Raw genomic sequence first — 21,566 nt, forward strand, 5'->3', positions numbered from 1 at the left:
AAAAATTTTTTTTCATTGAAAGGGTATAAGTAGTCTGCTACTGATGGGCCCTCTGCTTTATCCACACTTGATACTTTTAAGAGATCGATTTCCCAGCTTGTTTTAGAAATTTTTTCACAACTACATTATCACTAAAGATGACTTGTGTACCATGTCTTTTGTCCAAGCCTTCTTTTAATATGGCTGTATTTAAGTGGGACATTTCTATGGAATGGAAGGTTTGATCAAAAATGTCTCTGTTTTCTTAAAGGCTCAAGATTATTATATTCCCTCCAATTCCTGATCCTGGCAAGATTTTTAAAGAAATGTTTGGAGACCAGAATGATGATACCCTGGTAAGCACTGACTCTGTGAAGTTTGAAATTGATTATTTTGGGGGGGAGGCTATGGGATTTTAAAAAAATTTGGTAAAACATAACATAAAATTTACCATTTTAACCAGTTTTAAGTATACAGTTCAATGGCATTAAGTACATTTACAGTGTTGTGCAACCATCTTCAGTATTTCCAGAACTTTTTCATCATCCCTAACAGAAACTGTACCCATTAAGCAATAACTCTCCATTCCCCTCAACCCCTGATTACCTCTATTCTGCTTTCTGTCTCTCTGAATTTGCCTAATCTGGGTACCTCATATAAATGGAATCCTACAATATTTGTCCTTTTGTGGCTAGCTTCTTTCACTTAGCATAACATTTTCAAGGTTCATCCATGTTGTAGCATGTGTCAGAATTTCATTTCAAAACTGGTTATTTTAAACTACATTTTATCTAAAAGATTAAAGAAGAGCTGATTTAAAATGTTGTATCTCAGGCCAAGCATACCATTTAAGAAGTTCCCAGAATACTTCGCCTGTCTTGTGTCACGGGGCTTCATTCTCTCTCTGGGGTAGGGAACATATTTGATCTAAACCTGCAGGGGGAGGAGCCTCCTTTATGAAACTAAGCCAATAGGCAGGTCTTCTGACTGGAGTAATTTTAAAAACTTAATTTAGGGAAATATAAAGATAAGGTAAACAATTGAAATAGATTGTGTTCATGCTATTGCCTGGAAAGCTGGCCTCCGAAGACATGGAGCTAGAGCAAACCCACCCGAACTGTTAGAGTTAGTTGGCTGCAGACTCTCACGCTAGAATTTGTGGCTGGAAAAGCTAAGACCTTATGGGAACAAAAGAGTTTGAGGCTTCTCTGATAAATACATTCACCCAAATAAAATAATAAAGACACTAAATGAAATAAATATCAATATTATTGTATATATCTTAAATTAGTAATTTCAGGCATAGGGCAGTTAATTCAGGGAAATAGTACAGCATAGTAGATAATAGCCTGCGCTCTGGAGTCAGATTGTCTGGATTCAAATCTCTGCTGTGTCATTTACCATCTATTTGACCTTAGGTAACTTCCTTAACCTTCCTGTTAAAAAGTGTAAAAAGTGGAGGTAATGATAGCACCTGCCTCAGTGTTGTTATGTGGATTAAATTAATTTAATACATAGAAACCACTTAGTATGCCTGGCACATTATAGGTGCTTAGTAAATGTTAGTGCTTAGTATTACTACTGATAATACTTTCCGTTTATCTTTAACGCCCAAACGATTCTTGTAATAACGGGTGATACACAGTGGCTAGGGAAGGAAGGCAGGGAGGCTCCCATGCAGTCAGAGGAAGAGTCGTCTGGATCACTTTTTCACCAAGTCATGGGCATGGGCAGTGGGTAGCTGTGCCAGATAGGGCACCACTAGCCAGGGAGGTCCAGAAGTCAGGTACCTGATGAAGGGCTGGTATCCTGTAACTGAGGTGACGGTGTTTCTTCAGCTTTGAGTCACAGTCAACTGCAATGCTTGTAGGAATATAGAATCCTGGGCCCTACCTTCAGAAGTTCGGATTCACCGGCTCTGGGATGGGTCCCAGGAATCTGCATATTTAAAAGGAGCCCAAAGATGATTCCTATCCTGGCAAGATCATTCACGGAGCGCACTTTGAAAATCACTGTTATAGATATTTTCCTTAGGATCACCCACGTGTCTTCATTTTGCCAGCTACTGAGACAGATGCTGGAGGTTGAGAACTGTGCAAGTATTCTAACAACTCCTCTAACCAGTGATTGGAAGTCTACCATGTGTACACAGTGTATTAAATGCTCCATCTTCATAACCACCCTGTGGTGTAGGTGCTGTTAGTACCATTTCACAGATGAGGAAATGGGGCCTCAGTGAGGTTAAATAACTTTACTGCAGCCACACAGCTAGTAGATAATAAGGTGAGATTTGACCCAGGACTGTCTGATTCTAGACTTTTCTCTTTCTTTCCACTATGCTGCATTGCCTTTTGTAAGATAGAATGTTTGTCCTCAGGAACCTCACTACCTCCTTAGAGTTCTGTATGATAGAAGTACCGGGTTGGGATAGGGGAGTTCCGAGAAACAGATTTGGAGTCATGTTATGGCTGGCCTTATATGAGAAGGTGTTAGGAATATCATTCTTTGTTTTTATAACTTTTTATTTTATACTGGCGTATAGTTGATTAACAATGTTGTGTTAGTTTCAGTTGTACAACAAAGTGATTCAGTTATACATATACATGTATCTATTCTTTCTCAAATTATTTTCCCATTTAGGTTGTTACATAATATTGAGCAGAGTTCCCTGTGCTATACAGTAGGTCCTTGTTGGTTATCCATTTAAAATATAGCAGTGTATACATGTCAATCCCAAACTCCCTAACTATCCCTCCCCCCCAACCCTTGCCCCTGGTAACCATAAGTTTCTTCTCTAAGTCTGTGAGTCTGTTTCTGTTTTGTTAATAAGTTCATTTGTATCATTTTTTTAAGATTCCGCATATAAGCAATATCATACGATATTTGTCTTTGTCTGACTTACTTCACTCAGTATGATGATCTCTAGGTCCATCCACGTTGCTGCAAATGGCATTCTTTCCTTCTTTTTAATGGCTGAGTAATATTCCATTGTATATATGTACCACATCTTCTTTATCCATTCCTCTGTCAATGGACATTTAGGTTGCTTCCATGTCTTGGCTATTGTATACAGTGCTGCAATGAACATTGGGGTACCCTTTCAGACCATGTTTTTCTCCAGATATATGCCCAGGAGTGGGATTGCAGGATCATATGGTAGCTCTATTTTTAGTTTTTTTAAGGAACCTCCATACTGTTCTCCATAGTGGCTGCACCAATTTACATTCCCACCAACAGTGTAGGAGGGTTCCCTTCTCTCCACACCTATCATTCTGACAACAACCTGGAGGGAATGGATTAGAGAGGGGAGGCGCTAGCATGGTAGCAAACTGGGAACCTAGTCCTGAATTTGCCCCACAGATGTTTTGTTTGGCCAGCGTGGTGTATTTAAAATTTTTCAATTTGGGATCTTAAGCAGGGCATGCACTCTACCAGTTCATCTCAGGCCCTACCATTCCTAATTCCCACTGTGGTTTCACATGTTGACCTAACATGCCAGACCCCTGAAAAGCATTTGAGTTTGCTACCCCTTTTAGCAGAATGAAGACAGTCAAAGTGCCATGACACAAATGTCCAATGTCTGTGAAAACATGTTTGGACTCACTGATATATACAAGACATACAACCAGAGCATTGATGAGATATAAATTTCCAGCTTAATAAATTTCTAAAAAGTGATAATATCCAGTGTTAACAAGTGGGTGGGGAACTGGCACTTTTCATGCAACGCTGGTGGGCCTGTAAAATGGTATGTGTTCTTTCTGGAGGGCAACCTGGTAAAATGTAACAAGAATCTTTGATCTTGTAATTACTTCTTTAGGAATCTATTTTAGGGAAATAATCCAACAGTGGTACAAGGATGGTCAATGTAGCATTTGTTTCTAAAACGAAAAATTAGAAACTAAGGAAACATCAACAATCAAGAATAAGTTTTTTAAAAAGTTAGGTTTTTGGGGGCTTCCCTGGTGGCGCAGTGGTTGAGAATCTGCCTGCTAATGCAGGGGACATGGGTTCGAGCCCTGGTCTGGGAAGATCCCACATGCCGCGGAGCGGCTGGGCCCGTGAGCCACAACTACTGAGCCTGCGCGTCTGGAGCTTGTGCCCCGCAACAAGAGAGGCCGCGATAGTGAGAGGCCTGCGCACCGCGATGAAGAGTGGCCCCCGCTTGCTGCAACTAGAGAAAGCCCTCGCACAGAAACAAAGACCCAACACAGCCAAAATAAATAAATAAATAAATAATAAATTAAAAAAAAAAGTTAGGTTTTCAAAGCATTTAATGTCCTAGCAAAATACTCACGGTGTAAGTGTAAGAAACATATCATAAATGTGTAGTGTATTACAATCCTAATTTTTATAAAAAACGCATCAATATATACATAGAACAATGAGTGGAAGGAAATGGGTCAAAATAATCATCTCTGGGCAGGAAGATTGTGGATAATTGATATTATTCTCTCTCTACCTTTCTGAAATTTCCAAATTGCCTGTAATGAGCATGTATTACTTTTATAATAAAAAGAAACGCTGTACAAGTCATTAAGGGAAAAGAGAATATTGTGGTCATCCAGGTCTGTGAGATAATAGGGATTTGAACTTAGGTGGTAGCAGAGGAGATTGATGCAAGAGACATTATTAAAGGAAACTCATTACGACTTGGTGACTCTGTGTGGGTGATGAAAGGTGGCGAGAGTAAAAAATAATTTCAAGGTTTCAAGCCTGGGTGATAGAGTGAATGATGGTAACATTGACAGCAAAATCAGATCAATTATCTTTCTCAGAGATGGGAAAATTGCTTTTTTTCAATTTGCTGTCTAGAGGATAATATGTTGTCCTGATGAGTCAGATAATTCTATAATTTAGTGAGGTGGATACACTGACAAGATGGACCACTAAAAGCATAAGATGTTTTTGTTTGCGGTGGTTGCAGACCATTAAATAAAATCAGTGTTTAAAACTAAAAGTATAATAAAAATGCCAGACAGGGGAAAGGGTAATAGAACAAATTTCCATGTTTGCTTTTTAACCAAATGAATAATCTACTTTCTCTACATGGCAGCAGTTCTCGAAAATTGAACTGCATATGCATCAGGAAGACTGTCCTTTTACTTCTAGAATCATCGAATTAGGGAATGAATAATTATGGAGTGAACATTGCCCTAGAGGTCATCTAATGAGGTGTATGTTTACATGTTTAGTTGTCTTTAACTATAAATTTTCAAAACTCTAGATTCTAGTCCAACTCCTCACTTTAAAGATGGGGACCATGGAGAAATTTCTCAAGGACTATCACATAGAGAGAGAATTGCAGAACCTGAAGTAGAAGCCATTGTAGCCCAAATTTACCAACTTCTAATCCCAAGAAAGAATCCATGCCCTTTCTAAACACTTTCTTCTTCCACGCTGCACCATCAGTAGTGGTTGTTAAAAAAAAAAACTTATTTAGGTGTGGCCACCAATAAATTAAATCTTCTGTATCATTTTCCTTAAGGTTTCTACTGTTTTGACAATGTTTTGTTCATCACTGTAGTAACATTTTGGCCAACAGCATTTTTTCCTGTTGCTTTGCTGTTTGCCTTTTCTGTGTGACTAATTGGGCTGCTGGCCATATTTGCGGGGTAGGGGGGCTTTGCGGAGGGAATTGCTTCTCTTCTGCATCTGCATTTCTTTTTCATCCATAAAATATTATCTATTCTTCCTCCGCTTCTTGGAAACCAATTACATTTTCAGTACTGTGCCAGTTTTGAATTCCTGATTGGAAAGCAGCTTTTTATCTTGGAATTGACTTCCAAATACTGCTGAATTTTTTTTTTAACTTCAGTGTGTATCTTTAAAAGCTAAGATCGCTTTTCTACATAGCCAAAATAGCATGGCCGCACTTTAAAAATTATTAATTCCTTAATATCATCTAATACTCAGTCCATATTTAAATATTTCCAACTGTCCCAATTGTCAGGAGACAGATAATATCCAGTTGTCCCACCATTAGTGAGATGGACCACTGTATTTAAGGTGATAATAGCATGTCCCCTCCTGCCATCTACACGTTTCCTCCCCTTGCCACCTGAAGATAATCTGTGTGGTGTTAATGTTAGCACCCTGTCAACTCTTCAGCTGATGCTTTTTATTGGCCAATTAGTATCCTTGCTTGAATCAATAATCTCATTAGGGGTTGTGAAACGATGATGATTTTTCTCATCTATCATTTAATCTACATTTATAAGCTAACACTTTCCTACAAAGCACTGCTTTCAGTCCTCAACTAGGCTTCTTAGTTGTTCTGAAATTCGGTTTCTGCTAGAAAGGCAGGAAACATGTTTAATTCTTTCCCTTTAATTATCAATTTTTAAAGTGAGGGTTTGAATTGATAGCCACCTCAAATGGTACCAAATTAGTCCCCTCCACACCGCATTCAACAAGTTCTTTTTAAGCTGCAGTGATTTTTAAGGCGTGGGGATCTACAATTCATATTGTACAACTTTCTATTGTGACTGTTGCTCTGAAGAAGATGGGGGCGCATAATCAGCTGACTTGTACACACAAGGCCAGTGTTTTGCGTGGTGCTTAGGTGCATGAAACCCACTTCACCTCTGTTGGCAATTCACTGTGGGAAATAACCAAATCTTGAAAGTACTCTTAAATTGAAACTTGATGTTCCATTATTCTATGACTTTTGTTTCTTTCTTTTAAAAAAATTATATATACATGCATGTATTTTTCTAGGATGACAAACAGCTAAAAGCCAGTTGTGTTCACCACCCAAACACTGATTTTTTTTTCATCTAGGATGTTTTTCATCTTTGGCCATTATTCTATTGTTTATTACCTTGTTTAAAAAATCGGCAGGGTAAGAATTGAATTATGGACTGTAATTTTGTGGATTTTTTTTTCTACAAGTAATTTTAAAATTAGACTGACATATAATTCACAAAATTGAATAACAGGTGAGAGCCTTTGCCTTTGTCCCTTTTACCTTACATAGACATATTCATAGAAGCAGTGCTCAGGCAAAGGCCCTGATGCTGATGATGGGTGAAGATAGAGTAATCAAAGTTTCAGGAATGAAAAAAGGCAATTAAAAAATTAATGTTTTCTTAGAAGCCATTTCTGCTGCACTATTCTGATTGCTTTTTTCCTGTCCAACACAGTTAAGCATTGGGTCTAATGAGCAGAAACCAATGAAAATGTAACATTCAGGGTGCATTTTTTAAATTAAAATAATTTTTCTTTTAAAAGAAATATGTTTATTATAGAGAAATGAGAAATACAGATAACCAAAAGAGAAAAATTAATCTTGTCACCCAGCTATAATCATCTTTAAGGTTATGAGAACAACACAGAGAAATGGAAATACAGTCGTCCCTTGGTATCTGTGGGGGATTGGCTTCAGGACTCCCTCGGATGCCCAAATTCATGGATGTTCAAGTCCCGTATATAAAATGGTGTAGTATTTGCACATAACCTATGCACATCCTCCGGAGGGCTGACTGCACTTTTACTGGTAAATGGAATAATAGTAACAACAATAATAATAACAGTTCATACTTATTGAACTTTTGCTATGTGTTAGACACTTCTCTAAGCACTTCCTTCATTAATTTGTCCCCATCCTGCCACAGGGATTATCTCCACTATACAGATGAAGACAGTGAAGCACCAGAGGGATTATATGTAACTTGTTTGAGGTTACACTGCTGCTACCTAGCAGAGCTGGTATCGAAATCTAACTAACAAGAGTTAGAGCTGCTCAGCACCTGAGTCCTGAAGCCAGGCTTCCTGATCCTGCAGTCCACACTTCTAACAAATTATATAACATGTTTTAATAAAATGCTCATTTTATCTTTATTTGAATTTAACAGATGAAAAGGAAACAGGTGGAACTGAAGGAATTTCTGAACTTTTGACAAACTATAAAATAATTTTTAATGATTATTAAAGACAGCCATTTTTCCATATGTTCTTCCCATTCTCTCCCCATTCTTAAAGTTGTCCAGGATCTGCATTTCCAGTGCATAAGGCCATTATATACTATATTGTCTCCCTATAGCCCTCTTTAGTCTTAATTCTATATGGTATGTATTTGATGCTAACCCCCGATCTTTATGTTGATGTCTCTCCGGTCATTTTGGTTTTTTGAAGCTCCAAAAGTTTTCTCAGGAAGGATTCATGGGACCAACATTTCCTGGATTATTTACATATTGATGGAGTTTCCTGCATTAATAATTGAAATTCATTTTAGCTAGATATAAAATCCATGGCTTACATGTTCTTGCCTTGGGGATCTTAAATATGTCATCCATTTTCTTCTGGCATAAAGTGTTGTCAAGGTCTGCTGACAATATAATACTCTTTCTGTATTAAAACACTTGGTCTTTTTTGCCTGGTTGTCAAAAGATTTTTTCCTTCGAAGTCCAATAATTTTACTAGAATATGTCTTGGTATTAGTCATTCTGGGTTGATTTTCCAAGGTATATAGTGTACCTTTTCAGTATGTAGTTTCAAATCTTTTTAAAAATTTTCAGTGAAAATGTCTTCACTTATAGACTTTGTTATTCTGTTCCCTTATTTTCCTTGCCTGTCTTCTATATTTGTCACATCCTTTTGAATAATTTTCATCTATCTTTATTTCTTTTTGATTTTAAAAAAATCCTCCTTTTCATCTTTTGTTTCTCTTAAGGTATTATCTGTTGTGTTTATTTGCCCCTGTGTTTCCTCTAGCTAGTCTTCATTTCTGAAATGATTATTTTCTTTTACTTCTAATTGTTTCTTGGGTTTTACCATGTCATTTCTAAATTGTTCTTATTCTGAATTTTTATATTCTTCGATATCATGCACAGTTTTTCATATCACATAACTTTTTCTTAATATACTTTTGCTAGTTTTGAAATATTAGATTATAATTTTCATCTGTGTATATTTTGTGGACATCTTTCTGGCATCTTTTAATTCCATAAGAATATTATTCTGTTGCTTATTTTTACATGAAATTAGTTTCCCTAAAGTTTTAGAAGGAGACTTGATTTAGGATAGTTTTTTTTTTTTTTCTAATTTCATGGCTATGGAGTTCCATCTTCTATTATTATTTTTTTTAATTTATTTTATTTTTTTATTTATTTATGGCTGTGTTGGGTCTTCGTTTCTGTGCGAGGGCTTTCTCTAGTTGCGGCAAGCGAGGGCCACTCTTCATCACGGTGCACGGGCCTCCCACTATCGCGGCCTCTTTTGTTGCGGAGCACAGGCTCCAGACGCGCAGGCTCAGTAATTGTGGCTCACGGGCCCAGTTGCTCCGTGGCATGTGGGATCTTCCCAGACCAGGGCTCAAACCCGTGTCCCCTGCATTGGCAGGCAGATTCTCAACCACTGCGCCACCAGGGAAGCCCCCATCTTCTATTATTTTTGACAATTTTTCAAAACTATAGTGAATTCCTTTCTGAAATCTGGCTCTGCCTGTTCACCTCGTCTACTTTTATCTGGACTTTCTAGTTTGTGTCTCTTGTCTGTGTCCTAGCCAGTGTGCAGTCTGTTCCTATCAGTTTCTCTTCAGAGTGGGACTTTGCCCAGGAAGGGAGCTTTGGATGGTTTTGAGAGTTCATAGGGCTCAGGTGGCTCTCAGGCTGTTCTATGGACTCTTTGCATTTGGTCACTCTTTTGGCAGTGCAAACCCCTGCCAGACTCACTTATTGTTCATAAGTTAGCTTGCTGAAGTTTGAGTGAGTTGTTTTAGAATTCTCAGATCTATCAGATGCCCTGATGATTCCCTCTCCATGCTTTCCCATAGCTAATGCCACTTTGCTCTTGTAGCATCTCTAATTTGTCCCTACCCGCTCATATTTCAGGGTTCATGGGGGCATCACTTTCATCTGGTCTTGTTGCAGATTGTGTCCGTGGATTTTGCTTTGCTTTCCTACTTACCCTGCTTACCTTTCCTACTTGTGGTTTTTATAGTGGCATTTGGGGAAATGCAAAAACTATGCTGCCATCCACTACCTTCCTCATAGGATTTCTCTGTGAACTACAGACCATGGGCCAACTCCTGCCTGCCAGTTGTTTGTGTACAGGCTGCAAGCTGCGAATGGTGTTTACACTTTTAAGTAGTTGAAAAATATAAAGAAGAAAATAATATGAAATTCAAATTTCAGTGTCCATAAATAAAGTTTTGTTGGAACACAGCCATGCCTATTCATTTATATATTGTCTATGGCTGCTTTCATGCTACAACAGCAGAGACTATATGGCCCTCAAAGCTGAAAATGTTTATTATCTGGCCATCTACAGAAAAAGTTTGCCAACCCTGGTTCTATAATATACTTTTTCTTTTTTTAAAAATAAATAAATTTATTTATTTATTTATTTTTGGCTGTGTTGGGTCTTCGTTACTGCACGCGAGCTTTCTCTAGTTGCGGCGAGCGGGGGCTGCTCTTCCTTGCGGTGCGCGGGCTTCTCATTGCCATGGCTTCTCTTGTTGCAGAGCATGGGCTCTAGGCGTGTGGGCTTCAGTAGTTGTGGCACGCAGGCTCAGTAGTTGTGGATCGTGGGCTCTAGAGCTCAGGCTCAGTAGTTGTGGCGCATGGGCTTAGTTGCTCTGCAGCATGTGGGATCTTCCTGGACCAGGGCTCGAACCCGTGTCCCCTGCATTGGCAGGTGGATTCTTAACCACTGCGCCACCAGGGAAGCCCTATATATATATTTTTTAACATCTTTATTGGAGTATAATTGCTTTACAATGGTGTGTTAGTTTCTGCTTTATAACAAAGTGAATCAGCTATATGTATACATATATCCTCATATCCCCCCCTCTTACTTCTCCCTCCCACCCTCCCTATCCCACCCCTCTAGGTGTCACAAACCACCGAGCTGATCTCCCTGTGAGCCCTATACTTTTTAATGGCTAAATAGTATCATACTGTGTGAATATATCATGGTGTACTTAACCAGTTCCCTATCATTGGTCATTTAGATGAATTCTAAATTTCATTGTTATAGGCATCATTTCACAGCTAATATTAACATATATATTTCATTACTTTCTTGGGATAAATTGTTACAAGTAAGATTGCCGGATCAAAGGAGATTATATACATTTTAAACTCTTTGATTGTTATTGACAAATTGTCATCCAGAAAGGATATACAGGTTAAATATCTATTAAGGATACTGCTTAAATAAATTATGGTGCAGTCATGCAATGAAATATTATACAGAGGTCAAAGGAAATGAGGTAGATCTGTTTTACTGATGTACAAAAACATATACTCTATGCTGTCAAATTAAACACTCTGGTTACATATCTAGGGTATGATTCCTTCATATTAAGGAAATGGTGGCATTAGAATACACACACTTAAATTTTTCACAAGAAGCACTGATTACAGCTAGGTTGTACTGACTTACATACCAACCAGTAGTGTGTCTCAGTGGTTGTTTGGCCATGCTTTTGCCCACATGAATATATCTACTTTTTAAAAAAATTCTTCCCAGTGTGTTAGATGAGAAAAGGGCATCTTGTTTTATTTTATTTTTATTTTTTAAACATCTTTATTGGAGTATAATTGCTTTACAATGATGTGTTAGTTTCTGCTTTATAACAAAGTGAATCAGCTATACATATACATATGTCCCCATATCCCCTCCCTCTTGCGTCTCCCTCCCACCCTCCCTATCCCACCCCTCTTGGTGGTCACAAAGCACCGAGCTGATCTCCCTGTGCTATGCGGCTGCTTCCCACTAGCAATCTATTTTTACATTTGCTAGTATATGTAAGTCCAGGGCATCTTGTTTTAAATTTACATATCAAGTTTTGTATTTTTTCACGTGTTCATTGGCTTGAATTAATTCTTTCGTGAAATCCTTGTTCATTGTCCATTTTTGCCCTGCAATATTCGTCTTTTCCCTGGTGGTTTGTAAAGCTCTTTATACATCAGTTAGTAATCCTTTGGTTTGTCGTCGATGTTTGTATTGTATTTAGGGTGATTAATGATGTGCAGAAGTTTTTTTATGCAGTCAAATCTTCCTTTATTTTTTATGTGTAGAAAGCCCTTTCCTACTGCAGATTTATATAATTGTTCCTTAATACATTTTTCCAGGACTTATTTGATTTTATTTTTCACGTATAGGTCTTTAACCCCCCATAGGGGGTTTATCCGTGTAGGCTGTGAGGTAGGGTTTAACTTTATTTTTCAAATGTTTAGCCAGTTGTCCTAGTGCCATTTATTGAATAAGCCATTATTTTAAGGTTATGTAATTTTTTTCAGATTGTTTTTTTATTAGAAGTGTGTGCATTTCACATTTTTAAAAAATTAGCTTTGTTGATTTGATTTACATACCATAAATTTTACTCTTCACAAGTGTACAGTTAGAAGAGTTTTAGCAAATGTATGCAATTTGGTAGCCACCGCTCCAATCAAGATATAGAAAGTTTCCATCATCCCCCCCAAAAGTCCCCTCATGCCCTTTTGCAGTACACCCCATTCCCCAGTCCTGTACCCTTGCAACCACTGATCTCTTTTCTGTCCCTAGAGTTCTGCCTTTTCCAGAATATCATATAAATGGAATCATGCAATACATAGATTTTTGAGTCTAGCTTCTTTCACTTAGCATAATGCATTTAAGACACACCCACGTTGTTGCATGTCATTGCTTTTTCTTGCTTAGCAGTATTCCATGATATGGCTGTAGCACAGTTTATTTAACCATTCACTTGTTCAAGGATATCACAACTATTCCCAGTCTTTGGCTTTTATGAATAAAACTGCTATAAACATTCATGTAGAGGTCTTTGTGTGGACATGTTTTCATTTCTCTTGGGTCAATACCTGCGAGTGAGATTTCTGGGTCACGCAGTAAGTATATATTTTGTTTTATAAGAAACTGTCAGGCTGTTTTCCATAGTGGCTGTGCTATTTTACGTTTCTACCAATAATATATGAGAAATCCAGTTACTCTGCATCCTTATCAGCACTTGGAATTGTCAGTGTTTTTTATTTTAGCCATTCTACTAGGAGTATCAGGGTTAAATAATTATTTAGAATAATTTGGATATTTTTAAAAATTAATTTTATTTATTTATTTATTTGCTGCGTTGGGTCTTTGTTGCTGTGCGCGGGCTTTCTCTAGATGCGGCGAGCGGGGGCTGCTCTTCGTTGCGGTGCGTGGGCTTCTCATTGCGGTGGCTTCTCTTGTTGCGGAGCACGGGCTCTAGGTGTGCAGGCTTCAGTGGTTGTGGCTCACGGGCTCTACAGAGCACAGGCTCAGTAGAATTTGGATATTTTAAACAGTGTTTTCCAACTTTTCTCTCCATATGTTCTCTAAGACTGGATGCTCCTGACCTGCTGAGTCCATCTCCAGTTGCACAACCTGAGGCAGCTGAATCATCATTGTTGCTTGTTTCTATTTTTCCTTCTTTCCATTTCCTTTTCTAGGCTTATAGAACCAGAAAACAACAGAGCAGAAATGGAGCTTAGAAATAATCTAGTGCAGGGATTGGCAAACTTTTTCTGTAAAGAGCCAGATAGTAAATATTTTTGGTTTCGCAAGCCTTTTGGTCTGTTACAGCAACTCAGCTCTGCTGTTGTAGCATGAAAACAGCCGTAGACAATACAGAAACAAATGGGGGTGGCTCTGTTCCAATAAAACTTTATTTACAAAAACAGGCAGCCTGCTGGATTTGGCCCTTAGACCATAGTTTGCAGTCCCCTGGTTTAGTCTAACAACTTTATTTTACAGAAGAGGGGACTGAGCTCACATTTCACCCTTTTCTTTGACTTGTAAGGAAGGAAGGCAAGGACCAGGATATTGGCTTTCACCATAAGATACACACTTAAATTGAGTTCAAGATGAGCTTACCTTATATGCATAATTCCCTGTTCTAGCAAATGATGTTACATGAAGCTGTTAATGCAAGGTCTTTCAAAACTTTTAACTGCACTAAGACTTTTGGGACATTTTATATATTGCCATTCACCTTGACGCCTTTTTGAGCCTACATCTCTGGAGCAATGGTCAAATTTGAGTGGTAAAAAAATAAAGATAGAAACAGTTGAAGTAAGGAAAGCATGCTGTTCTTTTATTCTTCTTCAAAAGACTTCGTTTCCAATTTTGGAGGTGTCCACATTTGTTTATCTTTTGAGATAGCTATTAAATATCATATAACAGTCCCATGGTTTTTTCACCTTTAACATTAATTCCTGATTGTTTTGTTTAATTGATTGTTCAAATAGATGAAGATTCTTAGGTCAAAAAAAAAGACTCCAATCAAAACAGGAAAACATATACTCAGGGTTCCATGAACACAAACCTAAAAATAAGCATTGGCTGCAAGTACTCAGGGAAAGAACGCTGTTTAGAAAAGTCATCGTGTATGTGTTTTTCCTTCCCTTCCAGCACTGGAAGAAGTACGACATCTGTGAGAAGCAAACCAAAGAGGAAACTGACTCTGTAGTGCTGATAGAAAGCCTGAAGAGAGCCTCTCAGTGATGGGGATAATTTATTTTAACCTTCAATGTGACCTTGTGAAGATTCATTCCGTTTTCCATTTGTTATCTGGGAACTTGTTAAATGGAAACCGAAACTACTGGACCATTTAAAAACAGGCAGTTCATAAGAGCCACAGGTCTTTATGTTGAGCCGTGCACCGAAAAACTAAAAATAATAATGGGCCCTTTGGAGAAAAGAGTGGAGTCATTTTCGTTGAATTATAAAAAGCAGACGTCTTTTGCTAAGGCTTCCAACTAGAGGACAAAAGCAAAAAGTGATGATGGCAGTCGAGTTAATCTTATCAAGAGTTGTGACAACTTCCTGAGGGACCTAGGCCTGCTTTGTATTCTTTGTCTCAAATAATACCAACAAATTTTATTTGTAGGAGAACTCATTTTGGGTGCAAATGCTAAAGTCAAACTTGAGTCATAGAGAACATCTAGCAAACAAAATTGATAAAATCTGTTATCTGTTGTTTGGGATCCCACTGAGTAATGGCTATGGCTATTAACACTCTTTAATAGTCCGGAATCTTCATCCCCTTCAGCAGCATTTTCCTCTGCTTTGAAAGGCCCAGGCATCCATGTTGGCCGTGACTACAGCAAAAGCAGAAGAAGCTTCTTGACTGAGATCTTTCAAAGCCATTTCAGGCTTTTAAGGGCAGTAGAGGCAGAATGACTTATTGGGTATTAGAGTTTGAACGACACAGTCTCTAATGATGCATTGTTTTTTCTTCACCTCCGCTACTCAAATCAAGTATTTACTCTGCGTCCAGATTGTGTTAGGCCCCCAGGTGTGAGGCACCAACTCCCTCAAAGAATTCACAGTCTAGTTGGGTCTCCTCAGTTCTTTCTCCCCACCAGTCATTTTCCAGACCTTTCAACACCCCACTTCCCACCTCGATTTCCCTTTTTGCATCTCCCTCATTCCCTTCTGTGTAGTCTTTCACCTCTCATGAGCAATTAGAATATAAATCTGCTCACAGCACCTAGAGGAGCAGGGAGTAATTTGCATCTCAGGAAAAGTGTGAGTAGACTGAGAAACAATGACTAATTCTCGCATATTTTGTAACTTCTGTGTGACTCTGCATTTATTTGAAGCTTTTCAGCATTTACTGTTTCTGTATGCATTTTATAAACAGAAAACAGTTATTATCGTCACCTAGAACTTTGCTATTTGCTTGAGAAAAAAAGAATAGTTGTGTCTTTCTCTTTTCCCTTACTCCCACAAATGGTTATTAGTAGGTTTTGTTTCTTATATTGATAACCAGCCATCCAAGGCTCCAACGTTTGTATTTTTTTTTTTGCATATGTTAAGGCTCCATTCTCACCCATCCCCACAACGTATCCATATATATATATATATTCCCTCTACTTCTACTTCCTCCATATTTAAAGTGTGGAAATGAGAAGTCCCCCTCCAATGTTTCTCTCCTCACACACATAGACTCAGATTACTGGTAGGAACTTGAGAACTCTATATCACAAGTTCTCCAAACATTCATCCATTTGTATTAATAAGATAATGCTACTTCCAATTCCTGCTCTTAGGGAAGGGAGATCAGACATCCCTGCTCTTTTCAGGTGTGGGTACAGTGCAGGAGAACTGTGCCCTGGCTTTCCTGAGGAAATTGGGGTTCGTGGCAATGGCAGATGGCAAGGTGTTTCCTCCCCCTGCTTTTATATTTGAGGTCAGACTGAGGCTGGGAGACGGGCATGGATGTGCTATTCTGTCCTACTCTTCTCTAGAAAGAATATTTGGTTTTCCTGTGTAGGGATGAGATGATTTCCTAGCCAGCTCTTATACTTCCGCGAAACAAAACACCTAAATGCCTCACCCAAAGCCATTTTTCCTGTCATCCTATTTAGATGGCAGTGCGGGGAGGGGATGCTTTGATATTCTGATTACCCAGAGAACTGACGCCTACAGTCCTGCAGCCTGGGAGTGGGCTGGGAGCGGGGGTGTTTCCATCTTGCTCTTTTAGTGGTAAAATAGTTGAGGGAAAAGTGGGCAGTGAATTATGGGAGTACCTATGGCTGTTATATAACTGCTGACAACTGATCCCCAGGTCTTGAGAGCTCTTGGAGACTTTAACACATCAGTGGAATTCCCACTACCCGTAGGAAACTAGTAGGTTCATGTGCTATTTTATGTCTAACCTTTATGGATTTGTTTTCTCCACATATCTAAGTAAAGCCACTGTAAGGATGGTCATTCCTATTCTTTCATTCAGATAAGTGTGTTCTTCATCCCGCACTGAAGGGATACGTGAAACAATGTTAACATTTTTGGTAATGCCTTCAAATGAGGATCATTTTGTTTAACTTCTTACAGAAAAGCTTGAGTAAAATAAATATTAATTGTCTTTTTGTATGTCACCCAAATGTTTTCCTTTGTCTTATTTTGGGGAAAGTGTTGTGAGGAGTGGGTGGCAGAAGAAATTGGAGTTAAAAGAATATAAGTTGGGAAAAAATTCCAAGACAGCTATTTTATCTTACAACCATGTATCATAAGCTTCCCTGCTATTCTCGGCATGCCTGTGTTTTCTGATAAAGCCCTGCACTTGGTTTAGTATTAGTACAGCCTTTGCAAACAGTACCTAAAGGGACATAAGTATTTGCTAAATCGTGGTTCTGACAATTAAGGGAAATGGAGAACTGGTCCTTTCTAATTTTAAGCTTCAAATAGAGTGCAATGTACTTAAGGAGACTGTCATGGTATATACACGATGAGGGACCTCTAGTTATGAATTAATCACATAAACAGGTTAGATTTGAGACTAAGAAAATCAGTTTTCAATAGCTTCCCTCTTAAGAGATGGTAATGTAGTTTCATGTTTTCTGTAACTACAGCAAAATGGTTTGAATGTCACGGAGGGTTTTTCTCATTTGTATTAAGTTCTAGGAGTGCATCTTTAGCCCAACATTTGTTAATTACCCTGCATCTTTCCAGGATCCAAGCCCTAGGGTATGGGTAGGGGGTGCTGATCTTGGTCAGGTTACTTCTGTAACTATCTAAAATGATCCAAGAAGATTCTGGAAATCCATCTCCAGGTAAGTATACTTTTGTTCTGTTTTGAATAAGAAATCACCTTTTGGTCCTCAACACATCAACACGCTGAGTATTATGACAGAAAGCATTTAACTGAGGACCCTTGAGATTGTATATCTGTATGAGATCTATGGAAAACAAATTCCTGTAGCCACAAACATGTTCACCTCATCTCAGGGCAGAGGAGCCAGAATGACCTGAGACCATTTGCTTTCCAGGGTAATTTACCATTTTGTCATTTCCAAGAAGTCCTTCTCTTTTACAAGCACAGCTTTGTGCTCACGTGAGTAGCATATCATGCTACTAGAATATTAGTAGTTTTAGAAGAAAGTAAGGGGACAAGAACATTTATTTCAGAGACTCTGTTTTCTTTTAAACCCTAATGATTAGATCAAGCAACAAAGTTCTTTGTAAATACCGTAGGGAAATCTTGGCATGCTTTTACTTTAAGAAAAGGAGCAGTTTTGCTGACATTTGGATGTGCTAGATACTTTTGACATCAATTCCCAAGATGATTTCTTCCTGAAGATTCTTTGGCCTTTAGCCATCTTTTCTAATGGTCACACTTTTAGTTTACCATTAGCAACAGGAAAATACTTCACTGCTAGTTTTCAACATTTATTAGGTAGACCATTATATAAAAAAGAGAAAATTAATAGTTATTGAGTAGCTACTGTGTGCCAAGTTGCATCTGTTATTTCACTAAATCCCCATATGAGTCCCATGAGATAGGTTGATTATTATCTTCATGTTACAGATGAAGAAACCAAGACATAAAATGATTGAGTGTATGTGTGCAAGATCACACAGATCGTGACTGAGAGAACCGGAAAACAAGTCAGCCTGGCTTTAGAGCCTGTATAATATAGCCAGTGATGTACTTATTTGTCCTAAGGAGGCTAAAGAAGAAACATCTTATTTCAAATTATTGCCAAATTTCTTATCAACGGACAGACTGAGAATTTAAATCATTTAATTGCAAAGTGAGCTTTATACAGTGTCTTAAGATTCATTCGTGCGTCCATTCCTCTATGAGCCAGGCAATGTGCTAGGCACTAGGAATTTAGAAGTGAATAAGATTTGTCTTGGTATCAGGTGGTTAGTCAGGGGGAGGCTACTTTGTACAGGGAAAGAAACCTGGATTAGAATGTAGGAGTTCCAAATGACCTTGGGCAGGTATCTCTTCCTATCTGCATCTGCTTCCCCATCTATAAAATGAAGATGTTAGACAGTGATATATCATCCCATCCAAGGCTCATAACAGTGGCCATAAGTCGTAGAGCTCATCTGGAAGTGAGGATCTTTGCTACGTGCACTAGCAATGCCACGGGCAGGTCCCCTCCTCTCTCTGGGCCTCAGGGTTCTCGTCTGTGAAATGAGACTGGACTAGATTAGCTCTATTCTGACATCCTGCAAAAATTAAGATGATGACTTTTGTTGTACATATCAAGAAAATATGTTTATGGTCACCTCTTATTCTTGCTATAGGAGGTAGTTAGCTATTAGCAGTAACTGCCAAAAATAACCAAAGTCGGCCCTTTAATACAACAGTAAGAACAAAGGAATTGATACATTGGAAGAGCCTTGTGGTTCACCCAAATCAGAATTTTCACAAGGGCCCAGCCATGGCTCTGCCTAACAAATATTTCTTAACATGCTTTGCAGACCTTAGGTCATTTTGCCTAGAAATGCAAAAATGGACTTTGTATAATACAGATTGCTTGTATAATGACTACATCTGATGCATTCTCTAAAATCCATTTGAATTCAATACTTGCAAATTTGGTCATTGAATTTAACTTTTGGGGTTTCATTTGATCAAAATAAAACATGTACATAATTTTAAAAGTCAAAGAGTACCACAGGGCTTATAAAAAACAGTCCCCTGCCCCGCCCTTCCTTACCCCGGATTCCTCCTCCCAGAAGAGATCCTCACACCCTAATCCCTGGAACCTGTGAAAATGTTACTTTACATGGCAAAAAGGACTTTGTAAGTGTGATTAAGATGACAGAATTTAAAATGGGGAGATTATCCTGGATTATGTGGGGGGGTCGGATCTAATCATTTGAGCCCCTAAAAGCAGAGAAATTTCTCTGGCTGGAAACAGAAGAGGAGGAGAGATTCAAAACACAGAAAGGACCCAAAGTGCTGTTGCCGGCTTGAGACTGGAAGAGGCCATGTAGAAAGTGTCAGAGGGAACCGCGTCCTGCCTGCAACCTGAATGAGCCTGAAAACAGACTCTCTCCCAGCGCCTCCAGATAAGGAGCCCAGGCTGGCCGATCTGTCATGACTTCAGCCTTGTGGGACCCTGAGCAGAGAATTCAGTCATGCTGGGCTGCACTTCTGACCTGCAGAAGTATGAGCTAATAAATTTGTGTTGTTTAAAACTGCTTTTAACATTTTTAGCTGTTTCTTTTGACATATAACTCTTTACTTTGGAATAATACCCTAATACTTAATGCTATTTCTTGTTTTTATTTAGGTTTAGAAATTATCTATTTCTAAATTTCTGCTATGGAAGATGAGGAACTAGCTTCCATATATGCGTCCCAACACATACACACACACCACGTGCACTCATAATTCTCTTCCACAAATACAACACATTTTGGTTTAAATATTCAATATTTGCATTATACCATATAATTATTGCTCACAGTTGATCCATGTAGAGTGCCATTAACTGTACTTCCTTTATTTTGTTTTTCCCAAATTGTCTCTTTCGGTTTGATTTGGATTTTTTCTTCCAGTTTTATTGACATATAATTGACAGACAGCATGTATAAGTTTAAGGTGCACAACAAAATGATTTGGTTTGGTTTTTTTCTTCCAGTTTTATTGACATTTAATTGACAGACAGCACGTATAAGTTTAAGGTGCACGACAAAATGATTTGGTTTGGTTTTTTTCTTCCAGTTTTATTGACATATAATTGACAGACAGCACGTATAAGTTTAAGGTGTACGACATAATGATTTGATGTCCATACATCATGAAATGATGACCACAATAAGTTTAGCGAACATCCATAATCTCACATAGATACAAAATTACAGAAATAGGAAAAAACCACAATTTTTTTCTTGGGGTAAGAACTATTAGGATCTACTCTCTTAACAATTTTCACATATAACATACAGCCATGTGAATTATATTTATCATGTTGTAGATTACATCCCTAGTACTTGTTTTATCTTATAACTGCCAGTTTGTACTTTTTGACCGCCTTCATCCAATTCCCACTCCCCTCACCCCCTGCCTCTGGTAACCACAAATCTGATCTCTTTTTCCATGAGTTTATTTGTTTTTGAATTATAATTGACCTATGTTAGTTCCTGTTACGCAACATAGTGCTTCGGTATTTCTATACATTTCAAACTGATCACCACGATAAGTCTAGTTACAGTATGTGACCATACAAAGATATCACATAGCTAGTGACTATATTCCCCACACTGTACATTTGGTTCGATTTGTTTTGCTATGCACCTGCCATGACTTCAGTCTCAAACTTTCTATCAGAACCATTAAACTCCACTCAGTATGGTCAAGCATATTAGGTAATCTAGTCATACTCGATTCTACGAGTTCCATTTCTTTTTCTTGGAGACAGCCCTAGTGGAGTTTGCTGCCCTCTTGATCCATTCTGGAATGGTTGCCCTCTAGGCCCGCTTCCCAGCTGTCATCCTGGGAATTCCCTTTGCTTCTCTTCTGTGTTAGATTCTGTTTCCTAGCTCTCAGCTTGTCCACTTTCTTGCTTTACACCCTAGTTTTGCTGGACCACATCCTGCACTAACTTCCTTAGAAAGATTGCATGGGAGGCAATTTTAATAAAACCCTTCTGTGTCTGAATATATCTTCATACATCATTAACATTTTCACCAAGTGAAGAATTCCTAATTAGAAACAATTTCCTTTTAGAATTTTGAAAACATTATTCCAATATGTTCTTGCTGCTAGTGTTGCTTTTGAAAAGTCTGATCCTGTATTGATTTCTTATTTTTTTTTTTGTATGTAACTTTTTTTTCTGCAAGCTTTAAAAGTTCTCTTTTGATCTCTAGTGTTT

General features: G+C 38.3%; 1 protein-coding gene across 2 annotated transcripts in view; it reads left to right on the top strand.

Annotated features, from left to right (window-relative positions):
• The window catches only part of IL13RA1 (interleukin 13 receptor subunit alpha 1), a 67,143-nt gene extending 50,317 nt beyond the window's left edge, over window positions 1-16,826 (top strand). Inside the window, exons 10-11 of one of the 2 annotated variants that reach the window (XM_082377342.1) lie at window positions 251-335; window positions 7,596-8,303. In XM_082377342.1, coding sequence (XP_082233468.1) covers window positions 251-335; window positions 7,596-7,619 — 109 coding nt within the window. In that variant the 3' untranslated portion in view covers window positions 7,620-8,303. Of the gene's footprint in view, window positions 1-250; window positions 336-7,595; window positions 8,304-14,355 lie in introns of those variants that run through there. The other variant, XM_082377341.1, reaches the window with a different exon arrangement.
• The last annotated feature ends 4,740 nt before the right edge of the window (window positions 16,827-21,566 follow it).

This window comes from Balaenoptera borealis (genome assembly GCF_965194805.1).
Source record: "Balaenoptera borealis genome assembly, chromosome: X".
Lineage (NCBI taxonomy): Eukaryota > Metazoa > Chordata > Mammalia > Artiodactyla > Balaenopteridae > Balaenoptera > Balaenoptera borealis.